Consider the following 16,462-nt stretch of genomic DNA (forward strand, 5'->3'; position numbering starts at 1 on the left):
GATCACCTGAGGGAGGAAACTCAGAAGCCGCAGTACCACTTCCCTCCACCAACAGAAGCTCACAGAGAGAATCAGCCGAAGTACCACTTGTGACCACAGGAGGGAGCTCTGCCACAGAATTCACAACAGTACCCCCCCCTTGAGGAGGGGTCACCGAACCCTCACCAGAGCCCCCAGGCCGACCAGGATGAGCCACATGAAAGGCACGAACAAGATCGGGAGCATGGACATCAGAGGCAAAAACCCAGGAATTATCTTCCTGAGCATAACCCTTCCATTTAACCAGATACTGGAGTTTCCGTCTAGAAACACGAGAATCCAAAATCTTCTCCACAATATACTCCAATTCCCCCTCCACCAAAACCGGGGCAGGAGGATCAACAGATGGAACCATAGGTGCCACGTATCTCCGCAACAATGACCTATGGAATACGTTATGTATGGAAAAAGAATCTGGAAGGGTCAGACGAAAAGACACAGGATTAAGAACCTCAGAAATCCTATACGGACCAATGAAACGAGGTTTAAACTTAGGAGAGGAAACCTTCATAGGAATATGACGAGAAGATAACCAAACCAGATCCCCAACACGAAGTCGGGGACCCACACGGCGTCTGCGATTAGCGAAACGTTGAGCCTTCTCCTGGGACAAGGTCAAATTGTCCACTACATGAGTCCAAATCTGCTGCAACCTGTCCACCACAGTATCCACACCAGGACAGTCCGAAGACTCAACCTGTCCTGAAGAGAAACGAGGATGGAACCCAGAATTGCAGAAAAATGGCGAAACCAAGGTAGCCGAGCTGGCCCGATTATTAAGGGCGAACTCAGCCAAAGGCAAAAAGGACACCCAGTCATCCTGATCGGCAGAAACAAAGCATCTCAGATATGTTTCCAAGGTCTGATTGGTTCGTTCGGTCTGGCCATTAGTCTGAGGATGGAAAGCCGAGGAAAACTACAAGTCAATGCCCATCCTACCACAAAAGGCTCGCCAAAACCTTGAAACAAACTGGGAACCTCTGTCAGAAACGATATGCTCTGGAATGCCATGTAAACGAACCACATGCTGGAAGAACAATGGCACCAAATCAGAGGAGGAAGGCAATTTAGACAAGGGTACAAGATGGACCATCTTAGAAAAGCGATCACAGACCACCCAAATGACTGACATCTTTTGAGAAACGGGAAGATCAGAAATAAAATCCATAGAGATATGTGTCCAAGGCCTCTTCGGGACCGGCAAGGGCAAAAGCAACCCACTGGTATGAGAACAGCAGGGCTTAGCCCGAGCACAAATCCCACAGGACTGCACAAAAACACGCACATCCCGCGACAGAGACGGCCACCAAAAGGATCTAGCCACCAACTCTCTGGTACCAAAGATTCCAGGATGACCAGCCAACACCGAACAATGAACCTCAGAGATAACTTTATTGGTCCACCTATCAGGGACAAACAGTCTCTCCGCTGGACAACGATCAGGTTTATTAGCCTGAAATTTTTGCAGCACCTGCCGCAAATCAGGGGAGATGGCAGACACAATTACTACTTCCTTGAGGATACCCGCCGGCTCAGACAAACCCGGAGAGTCGGGCACAAAACTCCTAGACAGAGCATCCGCCTTCACATTTTTAGAGCCCGGAAGGTACGAAATCACAAAGTCAAAACAGGCAAAAAACAGCGACCAACGAGCCTGTCTAGGATTCAACCGCTTAGCGCACTCAAGATAAGTCAAGTTCTTATGATCAGTCAATACCACCACGCGATGCTTAGCTCCTTCAAGCCAATGACGCTACTCCTCGAATGCCCACTTCATGGCCAGCAACTCTCGGTTGCCCACAACATAATTTCGCTCAGCAGGCGAAAACTTCCTGGAAAAAAAAGCGCATGGTTTCATCACTGAGCAATCAGAACCTCTCTGCGACAAAACATCCCCTGCTCCAATGTCAGAAGCATCAACCTCGACCTGGAACAGAAGAGAAACATCTGGTTGACACAACACAGGGGCAGAAGAAAAACGACGCTTCAAGTCTTGAAAAGCTTCCACAGCAGCAGAAGACCAATTGACCAAATCAGCACCCTTCTTGGTCAAATCGGTCAATGGTTTGGCAATACTAGAAAAATTGCAGATGAAGCGACGATAAAAATTAGCAAAGCCCAGGAACTTTTGCAGACTTTTCAGAGATGTCGGCTGAGTCCAATCATGGATGGCTTGGACCTTAACAGGATCCATCTCGATAGTAGAAGGGGAAAAGATGAACCCCAAAAATGAAACCTTCTGCACACCAAAGAGACACTTTGATCCCTTCACAAACAAAGAATTAGCACGCAGGACCTGAAAAACTGTTCTGACCTGCTTCACATGAGACTCCCAATCATCCGAGAAGATCAAAATGTCATCCAAGTACACAATCAGGAATTTATCCGGGTACTCTCGGAAGATGTCATCCATAAAGGACTGAAACACTGATGGAGCATTGGCAAGTCCGAATGGCATCACTAGATACTCAAAATGACCCTTGGGCGTATTCAATGCAGTTTTCCATTCATCTCCTCGCCTGATTCGCACCATATTATACGCACCACGAAGATCTATCTTGGTGAACCAACTAGCCCCCTTAATCCGAGCAAACAAATCAGATAACAATGGCAAGGGGTACTGAAATTTAACCGTGATCTTATTTAAAAGGCGGTAATCTATACAAGGTCTCAGCGAACCATCCTTCTTGGCTACAAAAAAGAACCCTGCTCCTAATGGTGACGATGACGGGCGAATATGCCCCTTCTCCAGGGATTCCTTCACATAACTGCGCATAGCGGCGTGCTCAGGCACGGATAAATTAAACAGTCGACCTTTTGGGAATTTACTACCAGGAATCAAATTGATAGCACAATCACAATCCCTATGCGGAGGTAGGGCATCGGACTTGGGCTCATCAAATACATCCCGGTAATCAGACAAGAACTCTGGGACCTCAGAAGGGGTGGATGACGAAATTGACAGAAATGGAACATCACCATGTACCCCCTGACAACCCCAGCTGGACACCGACATGGATTTCCAATCTAATACTGGATTATGGGCTTGTAGCCATGGCAACCCCAACACGACCACATCATGCAGATTATGCAACACCAGAAAGCGAATAACCTCCTGATGTGCAGGAGCCATGCACATGGTCAGCTGGGTCCAGTATTGAGGCTTATTCTTGGCCAAAGGCGTGGCATCAATTCCTCTCAATGGAATAGGACACTGCAAGGGCTCTAAGAGAAACCCACAATGCTTAGCATACTCCAAGTCCATCAAATTCAGGGCAGCGCCTGAATCCACAAATGCCATGACAGAATACGATGACAAAGAGCAGATCAAGGTAACGGACAGAAGAAATTTTGACTGTACCGTACCAATGGTGGCAGACCTAGAGAACCGCTTAGTGCGCTTAGGACAATCAGAGATAGCATGAGTGGAATCACCACAGTAGAAACACAGCCCATTCAGACGTCTGTGTTCTTGCCGTTTAACTCTGGTCAAAGTCCTATCGCACTGCATAGGCTCAGGTTTAAGCTCAGGTAATACCGCCAAATGGTGCACAGATTTACGCTCACGCAAGCGTCGACCGATCTGAATGGCCAAAGACATAGACTCATTCAAACCAGCAGGCATAGGAAATCCCACCATGACATCCTTAAGGGCTTCAGAGAGACCCTTTCTGAACATAGCTGCCAGCGCAGATTCATTCCATTGAGTGAGCACGGACCACTTTCTAAATTTCTGACAATATACCTCTATCTCATCCTGACCCTGACAAAGAGCCAGCAAATTTTTCTCTGCCTGATCCACTGAATTAGGTTCATCGTACAGCAATCCGAGCGCCAGGAAAAACGCATCGATATTACTCAATGCAGGATCTCCTGGCGCAAGAGAAAATGCCTAGTCCTGAGGGTCGCGGCGCAAAAAAGAAATAACAATCAAAACCTGTTGAACTGGATCACCAGAGGAGCGAGGTTTCAAGGCCAGAAATAATTTACAATTATTTTTGAAACTCAGAAACTTAGTTCTATCTCCAAAAAGCAAATCAGGAATAGGAATTCTTGGTTCCAACATAGCTTTCTGATCAATAGTGTCTTGAATCTTTTGTACTCTTGCCGAGAGCTGATCCACAAATGAAGACAGACTTCTAATGTCCATCGCTACACCTGTGTACTGAACCACCCAAATGTCTAGGGGAAAAAAAAGGCAAAACACAGTGCAAAGAAAAAAAAATGGTCTCAGAACTTCTTTTTTCCCTCTATTGAGAATCATTAGTACTTTTGGCTTCCTGTACTGTTATGAAAGGCAATTCAGTACTACAATGGACATAGCGGTCAGAGCACATACAGTGATCTGACAATAACCCAAAATCATAAAACGAGCTCTGAGACGTGGGAGCTCTACAGACCGCAATCCCTAATCCTCTTCAAACAACACTAGAGGCAGCCGTGGATTGCGCCTTACTCTGCCTATGCAACTTGGCACAGCCTGAGAAACTAACTAGCCTGAAGATAGAAAATAAGCCTACCTTGCCTCAGAGAAATACCCCAAAGGAAAAGGCAGCCCCCCACATATAATGACTGTGAGTTAAGATGAAAAGACAAACGTAGAGATGAAATAGATTCATCAAAGTGAGGCCCGACTTTCTTAACAGATCGAGGATAGAAAAGGTAACTTTGCGGTCTACACAAAACCCTAAAGAAAACCACGCAAAGGGGGCAAAAAGACCCTCCGTACCGAACTAACGGCACGGAGGTACACCCTTTGCGTCCCAGAGCTTCCAGCAACAAAATAGACAAGCTGGACAGAAAAAATAGCAAACAAATAGCAAAGAAGAACTTAGCTATGCAGAGCAGCAGGCCACAGGAATGATCCAGGGAAAAGCAAGTCCAACACTGGAACATTGACAGGAAGCCAGGATCAAAGCATTAGGTGGAGTTAAGTAGAGAAGCACCTAACGACCTCACCAGATCACCTGAGGGAGGAAACTCAGAAGCCGCAGTACCACTTCCCTCCACCAACAGAAGCTCACAGAGAGAATCAGCCGAAGTACCACTTGTGACCACAGGAGGGAGCTCTGCCACAGAATTCACAACAGTTACCCCCACATATGGGGCATCAGCGTACTCGGGATAAATTGGACAACAACTTCTGGGGTCCAATTTCTCTTGTTACCCTTTGTGACGGGGTGTACGGCAGAGCAAGAAGGGACAACAGGCCGAGGGATGATTCAACAGATTTATTATCAAGAACGCTGGAACAACACATGCAGGTAGATCTTCAGAGTCCACAATTAGTCCAATGGAACAGGTTCGGGGGCACCTCCCGATAATCCTTGTGCCAGGTAACAAAGCAATAGTCCACAATTAGTCCAACGGAACATATTCGGGGGCACCTCCCGATAATCCTTGTGCCAGGTAACAAAGCAATAGTCCACAATTAGTCCAAGGGATCCCAAAACAATCTCACGAGCGACGAGATATGTCCTCAGCTCAAGTCTCGCCCCATTCGCTTTCGCAGTCACAGATGGACATGGGGTCTTGCCTCAGCTAAGAATCCCCACTCCTTCTCCTTCAAGGATCAACTCACATCTGATCTCAAAATAAGAATGGATTGTCTGAGCTCCTGGGATCCGCCCATGAAGGGGGTAGGGGTTACACCTTCTATTCAATGGTTGGGTCCACCAGAAGATTCTAGACTGGTGGGCTCCAGGCAGTCTATGTAATATGTAAATTTGACTAGCCACCTGCTGTGAGGAAGAATGGCTATTTCTCCACTAGTGATGTTGACAAAGCTTAATTACATTAGAGCTTAGGGCTGCAAGTATTGGGGAAAGGAGACATTGTTACAGGTGAACTCCCAGCCAAGAAAATACATAAATTACAGCTAATAGAAACCAGAGAACAGTTACATACATCAAATGGCATATTATACAAATACAGGACAGGGCAAAAGTACATATCATGACACCCTTGTGAAAATAAAAACTTGGGGGCTACAATATCTTTTTTGTGAAAAAAAAAATATTTTTTATTTTCACGACTCTGCATTCTAAACTTCTGTGAAGCACTTGGGCATTCAAAGTTCTCACCACACATCTAGATAAGTTCCTTGGGGGGTCTAGTTTCCAAAATGGGGTCACTTGTGGGGGGGTTACTACAGTTTAGGTACATCAGGGGCTCTGCAATCGCAGCATAATGCCCACAGACCATTCTATCAAAGTCTGCATTCCAAAAAGGCGCTCCTTCCCTTCCGAGCTCTGCCGTGCGCCCAAACAGTGGTTTACCCCCACATATGGCGCATCAGCGTACTCGGGATAAATTGGACAACAACTATTGCAGTCCAATTTCTCCTGTTACCCTTGTGAAAATAAAAACTTGGGGGCTACAATATCTTTTTTGTGGAAAAAAAATATTTTTTATTTTCACGACTCTGCATTCTAAACTTCTGTGAAGCACTTGGGCATTCAAAGTTCTCACCACAAATCTAGATAAGTTCCTTGGGGGGTCTAGTTTCCAAAATGGGGTCACTTGTGGGGGGTTACTACAGTTTAGGTACATCAGGGGCTCTGCAATCGCAACATAATGCCCACAGACCATTCTATCAAAGTCTGCATTCCAAAACAGCGCTCCTTCCTTCCGAGCTCTGCCGTGCGCCCAAACAGTGGTTTACCCCCACATATGGGGTACTAGCATACTCAGGACAAATTGGACAACAACTTTTGGGGTCCAATTTCTCTTGTTACCCTTGTGAAAATAAAAACTTGGGGGCTAAAAATCTTTTTTGTGGAAAAAAAAAAATATTTTTTATTTTCACGGCTCTGCATTATAAACTTCTGTGAAGCACTTATAGGGGTTCAAGAGAGGCCTGGATGTCTTCCTGGAGCAGAACAATATTGTATCATACAATTATTAGGTTCTGTAGAAGGACGTAGATCTGGGTATTTATTATGATGGAATATAGGCTGAACTGGATGGACAAATGTCTTTTTTCGGCCTTACTAACTATGTTACTATGTTACTTGGGCATTCAAGGTTCTCACCACACATCTAGATAAGTTCCATGGGGGGTCTAGTTTCCAAAATGGGGTCACTTGTGGGGGATTTCTACTGCTTAGGCACATCAGGGGCTCTCCAAACGCGACATGGCGTCCGATCTCAATTCCAGCCAATTCTACATTGAAAAAGTAAAACGGCACTCTTTCTCTTCCAAGCTCTGCGGTGCGCCCAAACAGTGGTTTACCCCCACATATTGGGTATCGGCGTACTCAGGAGAAATCGCACAACAACGTTTGTGGTCTAATTTCTCCTGTTACCCTTGTGAAAATAAGAATTTGTGGGCGAAAAGATCATTTTTGTGTAAACAAAAGCGATTTTTTATTTTCACGGCTCTACGTTATAAACTTCTGTGAAGCACTTGGGGGTTCAAAGTGCTCACCACACATCTAGATAAGTTCCTAAAGGGGTCTAGTTTCCAAAATGGTGTCACTTGTGGGGAGTTTCCACTGTTTAGGCACATCAGGGGCTCTCTAAACGTGACATGGCGTCCGATCTCAATTCCAGCCAATTCTGCATTGAAAAAGTCAAACGGCGCTCCTTCACTTCCAAGTTCTGTGGTGCGCCCAAAAAGTGGTTTACCCCCACATATGGGGTATTGGCGTATTCAGGAGAAATTGCATAACAAAATTTATGGCTACATTTCTGTTTTTACACTTGTGAAAATAAAAAAAATGGTTCTGAATTAAGATGTTTGCAAAAAAAGTTAAATGTTCATTTTTTCCTTCCACATTGTTTCAGTTCCTGTGAAGCACGTAAAGGGTTAATAAACTTCTTGATTGTGGTTTTGAGAACCTTGAGGGGTGTAGTTTTTAGAGTGGTGTCACACTTCATTATTTTCTATCATATAGACCCCTCAAAATGACTTCAAATGTGATGTGGTCCGTAAAAAAAAATGGTGTTGTAAAAATGAGAAATTGCTGGTCAACTTTTAACCCTTATAACTCCCTAACAAAAAAAAATTTTGTTTCCAAAATTGTGCTGATGTAAATTAAATTAGTTATTTATTAACTATTTTTCGTGACATATCTCTCTGATTTAAGGGCATAAAAATACAAAGTTTGAAAATTTCAAAATTTTAAAAATTTTCGCCATATTTCCATTTTTTTCATAAATAATCGCAAGTAATATCAAAGAAATGTTACCACTAACATGAAGTACAATATGTCACGAAAAAACAATGTCAGAATCAGCGGGATCCGTTGAAGCATTCCAGAGTTATAACCTCATAAAGTGACAGTGGTCAGAATTGCAAAAATTGGCCTGGTCATTAAGTACCAAATTGGCTCTGTCACTAAGGGGTTAAGCCGGCTTTATATAATATTTATTTTTATCTAGTACATAATACTCATTTTTTGTTATTGCATTTTAATGGGTACTCTCACATTTCCAGGATGTGACACAATAGTAGATGTGGTTCTCACAAATGGAACAGACATCTGTTTCGCTGTTAGTGGAGAGATGGCCAGAATTTTGTCTGCCTCACCACTTACATCACTGTGTGATGGGGCCCCGTGCTCAAAATCCATGCAAGTTCCCTTTGTGGGACTTACATTTAAAGGAAATGTGCCTTGAAAGTTTTTACTGTTGAATTATGCAACTTTCCAACAGGCCCTGAATGAGACATAAGTGTTTCTTTTATGCCTGGAGTGTTTCTTTAGTTTGTTTTTTATACATTAAGTCAAATTGGTTATTTATTGACTAATTTTTATTATTATTCACTATAGCGCCATTTATTCCATGGCACTTTACATGTGAAAAAGAGACTTCAGGTTTCTTTTGAAGGTCACCGTGATAGGCTAATAAACACTTTGTTTGAGATTACCTCATTTTGCAACAGAATTAGTGTTATTTCTATATAAATGCAAGGTGGACCCCAAAAATGATTTTTCTCTGGTGGGCCCAAGGTTCTCCAGTCCGACGCTCATTGGCACCTGTCTACTTCTGTTTGCATTAGTTACACAGCTGATCTGTTTTGGACATGAATTTAGTTATTCTATTTCTAGAATAGAACAGACAAACTGAATTCTTAAACCCAGTTATGAAGAAATGCTAATATTGTCTTTGGTTGTTTTGTCTTGAAGTTTTAAACATACTTTGTACAATTATAACAGCCTAAAGTCTACCCACTAAATACTTAAAGGGACTCTATCAGCAGATTATGGCTGTACATTCCAAGCATCGGCGCTTTGAGCAGGCCGGTAGTTCAGATAACATTTCCACTTATTTTACATCTATCATCAATCCTATGTTTCTTGATTAACAACTCTGGTTTTACAGAAAACAAAGAAGGTGGAGAAGAACACAAAACAAGTAGATGAGACGGCACATGAATGCCACGGCCAACCTAAGGGTGCACCAAGCGCCTCTGCTTGGATTTATCATGATTAGATACCTTTTAAGACCCAAAATAGATGAGTTCCTAAAAGGCCATGTTTACACTGTACAGTGTATCCAAAACTCCTCTCTATACTTTTGTTTAGCCGAACCTGCATATTTTACTTTTTTTTTTTTAATTTTCATCTTAAAAAACCAAAATATGTTCTTCTTTTTGTTTGTATAGAAAGCTGTGCTAATGGATCATGGAATTCGTCGGCTGACCTTTTTGGTAGCACAAAAGGTGATGTATTGCTTTGTTTTCTCTCTATGTGCATTGTAAGACGTGTACACTCATTCTGCGTGCAGATACACATACGCATTTTAATTCAGGTTTTATTACATATAACAATGGTTTTCCCAGAAATGACATTTATTTCCTATATACAGGGATGGGTGATAAATGTGTGATCAATAGGACTCGACATTACAAAAGAAAGATGAAAACATTTTTTGAAGGTGATCCTCAGAAAACATACAATTTAGGCTACTTTCACACATCAGGTTTTTTGTTTCAGGCTAAATCCGGCTCTTGGGAGAAAAACCGGAACCGGTTTTCCCCCATTGACTTGTATTAGCGCCGGATGGCCCATCGTTCCTTCCGGTTTGATGCCGGATCCGGCGTACTATCAATTCCGGCGTCTGGGAAAAACGTCTACTGTAACGTTTTTTGTCTGCGGCGAAAAAGCCAGAAGGGCCGGAAAAAGGCAGATCCGGCGCCCTGATCCGGCTTTTTACACTGAGCATGCTCAGAAACTTTTTGCCTGCCCCCAGGACACATATATAAAGCAATGCCATTGAGGCCTTCACTCATTTCCAGCCATACTGCCAGCCAGAGAGACCACACCCTGCCAAGACTGAAGAACAAAGGAGCCAGAGAGCGAAGCCAGCTACAAACCTTCCACAGGGGCCAGCCAGCTATAACCTGCCACCGAGCCCAGCCAGCTCTCCTGCTACAGAGCCCAGCCAGCCAAGGGCCTGCCACAGAGGCCAGCCAGCTATAACCTGCCACAGAGGCCAGCCAGCTATAACCTGCCACAGAGCCCAGCCAGCTCTCCTGCCACATAGCCCAGCCAGCTCTCCTGCCACAGAGGCCAGCCAGCTATAACCTGCCAGAGAGCCCAGCCAGCTCTCCTGCCACAGAGCCCAGCCAGCTCTCCTGCCACAGAGGCCAGCCAGCTATAACCTGCCACAGAGCCCAGCCAGCTCTCCTGCCACAGAGCCCAGCCAGCTCTCCTGCCACAGAGGCCAGCCAGCTATAACCTGCCACAGAGCCCAGCCAGCTCTCCTGCCACAGAGCCCAGCCAGCTCTCCTGCCACAGAGCCCAGCCAGCTCTCCTGCCACAGAGCCCAGCCAGCTATCCTGCCACAGAGCCCAGCCAGCTCTCCTGCCACAGAGCCCAGCCAGCTTTCCTGCCACAGAGCCCAGCCAGCTCTCCTGCCACAGAGCCCAACCAGCCACGGGCCTGCCACAGAGGCCAGCCAGCTATAACCTGCCACAGAGCCCAGCCAGCTCTCCTGCCACAGAGCCCAGCCAGCTCTCCTGCCACAGAGCCCAGCCAGCTCTCCTGCCACAGAGGCCAGCCAGCTATAACCTGCCACAGAGCCCAGCCAGCTCTCCTGCCACAGAGCCCAGCCAGCTCTCCTGCCACAGAGGCCAGCCAGCTATAACCTGCCACAGAGCCCAGCCAGCTCTCCTGCCACATAGCCCAGCCAGCTCTCCTGCCACAGAGGCCAGCCAGCTATAACCTGCCAGAGAGCCCAGCCAGCTCTCCTGCCACAGAGCCCAGCCAGCTCTCCTGCCACAGAGGCCAGCCAGCTATAACCTGCCACAGAGCCCAGCCAGCTCTCCTGCCACAGAGCCCAGCCAGCTCTCCTGCCACAGAGGCCAGCCAGCTATAACCTGCCACAGAGCCCAGCCAGCTCTCCTGCCACAGAGCCCAGCCAGCTCTCCTGCCACAGAGCCCAGCCAGCTCTCCTGCCACAGAGCCCAGCCAGCTATCCTGCCACAGAGCCCAGCCAGCTCTCCTGCCACAGAGCCCAGCCAGCTTTCCTGCCACAGAGCCCAGCCAGCTCTCCTGCCACAGAGCCCAACCAGCCACGGGCCTGCCACAGAGGCCAGCCAGCTATAACCTGCCACAGAGCCCAGCCAGCTCTCCTGCCACAGAGCCCAGCCAGCTCTCCTGCCACAGAGCCCAGCCAGCTCTCCTGCCACAGAGGCCAGCCAGCTATAACCTGCCACAGAGCCCAGCCAGCTCTCCTGCCACAGAGCCCAGCCAGCTCTCCTGCCACAGAGGCCAGCCAGCTATAACCTGCTACAGAGCCCAGCCAGCTCTCCTGCTACAGAGCCCAGCCAGCCAAGCCCTACCAGAGCAGCCATGTCTTCTTCTGGGAGCCCTCCCTTCCTCCCGTCGGCAGCGCACTGAGGTAAATATGTTTTAAACATAATTTTGCTCTCTTGCTCTCTCTCCCTCACTCTCTTTTGTGTATGTGTGTGTATGTATGTATGTATGTATATGTGTGTGTATGTGTGTGTGTATGTGTTTGTATGTATGTGTGTGTGTGTATGTGAATGTATGTCTGTGTGTATTTGTGTATGTATGTGTATATATTAATGTATTTTGCCATTTTTTTGTCACAATTGGTATGTTTCTTTCATGTATCGTGGAACCACAAACTCACACTACACACAACACATAGCAAAACAAGATAGTTACAGATAGAACACAACACATACAAACTGATAAATTCAGACATCACACAACACATAAAAAATTATCATTATAGATATCACACAGCACACTACACATAAAAAGGCTACACACAAGCACATAATTATGTTTTCTCAGTCGCCCATGACAGCACTACTAGGGAGAGGGGATCCGCCCTTCAGGGACAGGAAACCTACAGGATAAAAGGGTGGTACCTCTCCCCTGCATCAGTTTGCTTTCCTGTCCCTGACGGGGAAACTTCTAGGACGGTACCTGCTAAGAAGACCGGAACCTAAAGTTCACCGAGGAATACGGAGCCGGCCAGTCCGAGTTCTGGCAGCGGAGAGGCCGCCGCCACAGCTATGACCGGTGGGTCCGGAGCGTGAGCGGGGGGAAGCGCAGCCGCCACCCTGGATAGGAGTTAGGGGCTCCGGCATTCTGCCGCACACAGGACGCCTGCCTTCCAAGATGGCGCCGCTTCGGAGGTGGTAAGAGAACTTCCGGTTCGGGGGCGGCACAGTGACTGAGTACACCAAGATGGCGCTGCCCCGGAACCGGAATTCTTCATTTCCGGGTCCCTGACTGCACGCGCATGCGTTCCAAACTTTAAAAAGAAGGTGCGCATGGAAGCTCCTTGCTGCATGCCATCCCAAGGTAGTACCATGGAAGACAGCGATCAGCAGCTCCAGCCGCCGCAGCAGCAGCAGCGCCATCATCAGCGGCCGAAGTCGGACACACAGAAGAAACAAATTTCTGCTGACAACCGGAGTTCTCGGTCTGGTAGCCATTCCACGCAGCATAGCAAGAATTCTAGCGTGGTGAACCAGCTACCGCCTACGGATCACACACCTCAGGATCCTACCCCTCCTCAAGAACCGGTACCTGTGGCTGCGTCAGATTGGTGAGTGATCTTCGTGAAAGCTCACTTTTTTGTAATTGGGGTTCCCCTTCTCCATTTATCTTAGGCAAGGAAGAAAACGGGGAAGACAAAACACAAAACCTGCCCCTTATGCGGGAAAGCTCTACCGCAATCTTGGGATAAGAAGCTATGTGACTCCTGTATAGAACGAGTCCTCTGTGAGGAGACCCCAAACTTCGCCTCTGAGTTATGATCCGTAATTAAGTCAGAGGTCAAGACTGTATTTAACTCCCTTAAAGGTGAAAAGAAAGCCAGTGGGAAACAACCTATTCCTTATAGGAATTCTGACTCTTCCAGCTCTGAGAGTAAAAACTCAGATACACAGGACTCATCCTTCTCTTCTTCGGATAATGAGAGTGGAGGTCGTCATTGCTTCCCCCCAGATGAGGTTGACGGCCTCGTAAAAGCAGTAAGATCAACAATGGGGGTATTGGACTCTCGTCCTGATAAAACTGTACAGGATATCATGTTTGGAGGGCTATGCCAAAAAAAGCGTAAAGTGTTTCCCCTTAATGAAAACATACAAGCGTTAATTAAAAAGGAGTGGGAAAAACGCATCGGTTCCCTCTATTAACCCCTTAATGACACCAAATACGTCTTTTAACTGACCTGAGATTTAAGAGAATAGCATCCCCATACAGGTGACAATCCAGCAGCTGTCCACTGTACACTATAGCTGACAACTTGCTGCATTAGCCACGATTAGTGTTTACACCTTTCAAATCTGTTTAACCCCTTAGATGCTGCTGTCAATAGTGACTACATCATTATAAATGGTTAACAGAGTGTGGGGGCTTCCTTTTTGTCCAAACTTGTGCCCTCAGATCATGATTTTGTGGTCCTGATGTTTGCCATGGTAATTCACGACTAAATAGCAGCTTTACAGTCTGACAGCTCTAGTAATCTGTTCAGAAGTTAGAGGCATTTAGGTGGTAAAAATACACATTTTCATTTCTGTCATACCACTTTGCATTAATTCCTGTAAAGCACCTGAAGGGTTAATAAATTAACTGACAGCAGTTTTCAATTTGTCTAGGGGTGCTGTTTTGAAAATGGTATCATGTTTGGGGGTTTCTTAATATATAGGACCCTAAAGTCACTTCAAACATGGATAGGTCCCTAAAAATATAAATTTTGTAAATTTCCTTGAAAAAATGAAAAATTTCTGCTACATTTTTAAACATCCTAAAATGTTAAAAAAATAAAAGAACATTTTACAAATGGTAATGATTTAAAGCAAACATTAGGGAAATGTTATTTATTAATGTTTTCCTGTGGTATGACCATCTGGATTAAAGGAATAATCATTCAAATTTAGAAAATTGCTAATTTTTTAACATTTTTCTCAAATTTTTGATAATTTTAATAAATAAACACAAAACATATTGACCTAAATTTACCATTATCATAAAGTATAATGTGTCCCGAAAAACAATCTGAAAATCACTGGGATTTGTTGAAGCGTTGCAGTTATTACCACATAAAGTGACACTGGTCAGATTTCAAAAATTTGGCTTCGTCACTAAGGGGCTAAAAGAAAATATCCCTTTGAAGAGGAGGCTTCTGTCTCGTGGGATAAAGCCCCCAAACTCGACGTTGCGGTAGCTAAGGCCTCAAAAAAGTTCGCATTACCATTTGAGGATATGGGAACCCTGAAAGATCCTCTTGATAAAAGAGCGGATACTTTTCTTAAAGGGGCCTGGGAGTCGGCAGGAGGATGCTTAAGACCAGCCATAGCAGCTGCTTGCATGTCACGATCCTTAATGATCTGGGTTGATAACTTAGAGAAACAGCTTAGGGATGGGGTGCCGAGAAATAAAATTTTAGAGTCTATCCCTATGATTAGAGGAGCCGCTGCATTTTTGGCAGATTCATCGGCCGATCAATTAAATTAGCATCTAAATCTGCAGCTCTTTCAAATGCAGCGCGTAGAACCTTATGGCTAAAGAACTGGCCAGGTGATTTACAAACTAAGCAAAAACTTTGTTCAATCCCATGTGAGGGCAAGTTTCTTTTTGGAGAGACTCTGAACGATATCCTGCAAAAAGCAGGTGACAAAAAGAAAGGATCCCCATCCTGGCCCCAACGTTTACTAAGCGGCCCTTTCGGAATAGGAAGTTTTTTAGGTGAAGACCACCAAGGGAACAGAACTGATGGGATGATGGGAAAAGAAAGGACAGGGGATTCCTTTTCAGCAATTCCCCACGGGATAGAAACTCCCCCCCCCCCCCCCAAGTGACGTCTCCCCCAGGGTGGGAGGGAGATTGTCTCAATTCCTCCCGGCCTGGGAGGAAATTTCGACCAGCCCTTGTGTATCAAATTTAATAGGAGCAGGGCTTCGAATAGAATTTTTATCCCTACCCCCCCCCCCTGAAACTATGTGGTAACACCGCTGAGGTCTTCTCCACAACAACAAGAAGCTCTAGAACTAGAAATCTTAAAACTGATAGACAAAGCTGTCATTCAGGAAGTCCCCCCTCTGGAGAGAGGGAAGGGATTTTACTCCCCATTATTCCTGGTTCCCAAACTGGACGGAACCTTCCAGACTATAATAAACTTACGGAAGTTGAATACTTATGCAAAGAACCAGAGATTCAAAATGGAGTCAATAAAGTCAACAATAAAAAACCTGTTTCCAAACAGTTTTATGATAATACTCGTTGCTGAGATCTAGAACTATCACGTCCCCATCCACAAGAACTCTCAAAAATTCCTCAGACTGGCAGTAGTCATAAAAGGGCAGATAAGGGAATACCAATACAGAGCTCTTCTCTTTGGCATATCAATTGCACCCTGCATTTTCTCCAAACTAATAGTGGAGATGATGGCACATCTGAGAGAGGAAGACGTCTTGATTATTCCATATTTTGACAACTTTCTGATTGTGAGCAACTCGGCCCTACTCTGCCGTCAGCAATGCAACAGAGTGATAGACACTTTAAAAAAATTAGGCTGGCTGGTGAGCCTTCAATCGTCAAAACTAGAACCAACCAGGGTTCAAGAATTTTTGGGTCTCACCTTGGACTCAAGTTCTCAAGTGTGTCGCCTTCCAGTCCAGAAAAAAAACAAAAGATAATAAATCTAGTGTCAGAAGCTCACGCAAACCCTACCATGACTCTGAGAAAGGCGATGTCATTACTGGGTTCCCTCTCTGCTTGCCTTCCAGCAGTTCAGTGGGCACAGCTCCACACAAGACCTCTCCAGTGGGACATTTTAAGGAACCAGAAATTATTAAGGGGACGGTTAGAGGGTCGCATAACTCTAAGTTTGGCTACTATTCATTCCCTAGCTTGGTGGTTAAATCCCAGCAATCTGTTAAAAGGGATTCCCTGGGTGATAGAGGTGTCTCAGATAGTTACCACAGACGCAA

General features: G+C 45.5%; 1 protein-coding gene across 2 annotated transcripts in view; it reads left to right on the forward strand.

Annotated features, from left to right (window-relative positions):
* Positions 1-16,462, forward strand: part of ACACA (acetyl-CoA carboxylase alpha) — a 575,142-nt gene that overhangs the window by 255,742 nt on the left and 302,938 nt on the right. For both annotated transcript variants that reach the window (XM_069756397.1, XM_069756396.1), the window contains exon 34: positions 9,650-9,706. In XM_069756397.1, coding sequence (XP_069612498.1) covers positions 9,650-9,706 — 57 coding nt within the window. The remainder of the gene's footprint in view (positions 1-9,649; positions 9,707-16,462) is intronic.

This window comes from Ranitomeya imitator, chromosome 3, assembly GCF_032444005.1.
Source record: "Ranitomeya imitator isolate aRanImi1 chromosome 3, aRanImi1.pri, whole genome shotgun sequence".
Classification (NCBI taxonomy): Eukaryota; Metazoa; Chordata; class Amphibia; order Anura; family Dendrobatidae; genus Ranitomeya; species Ranitomeya imitator.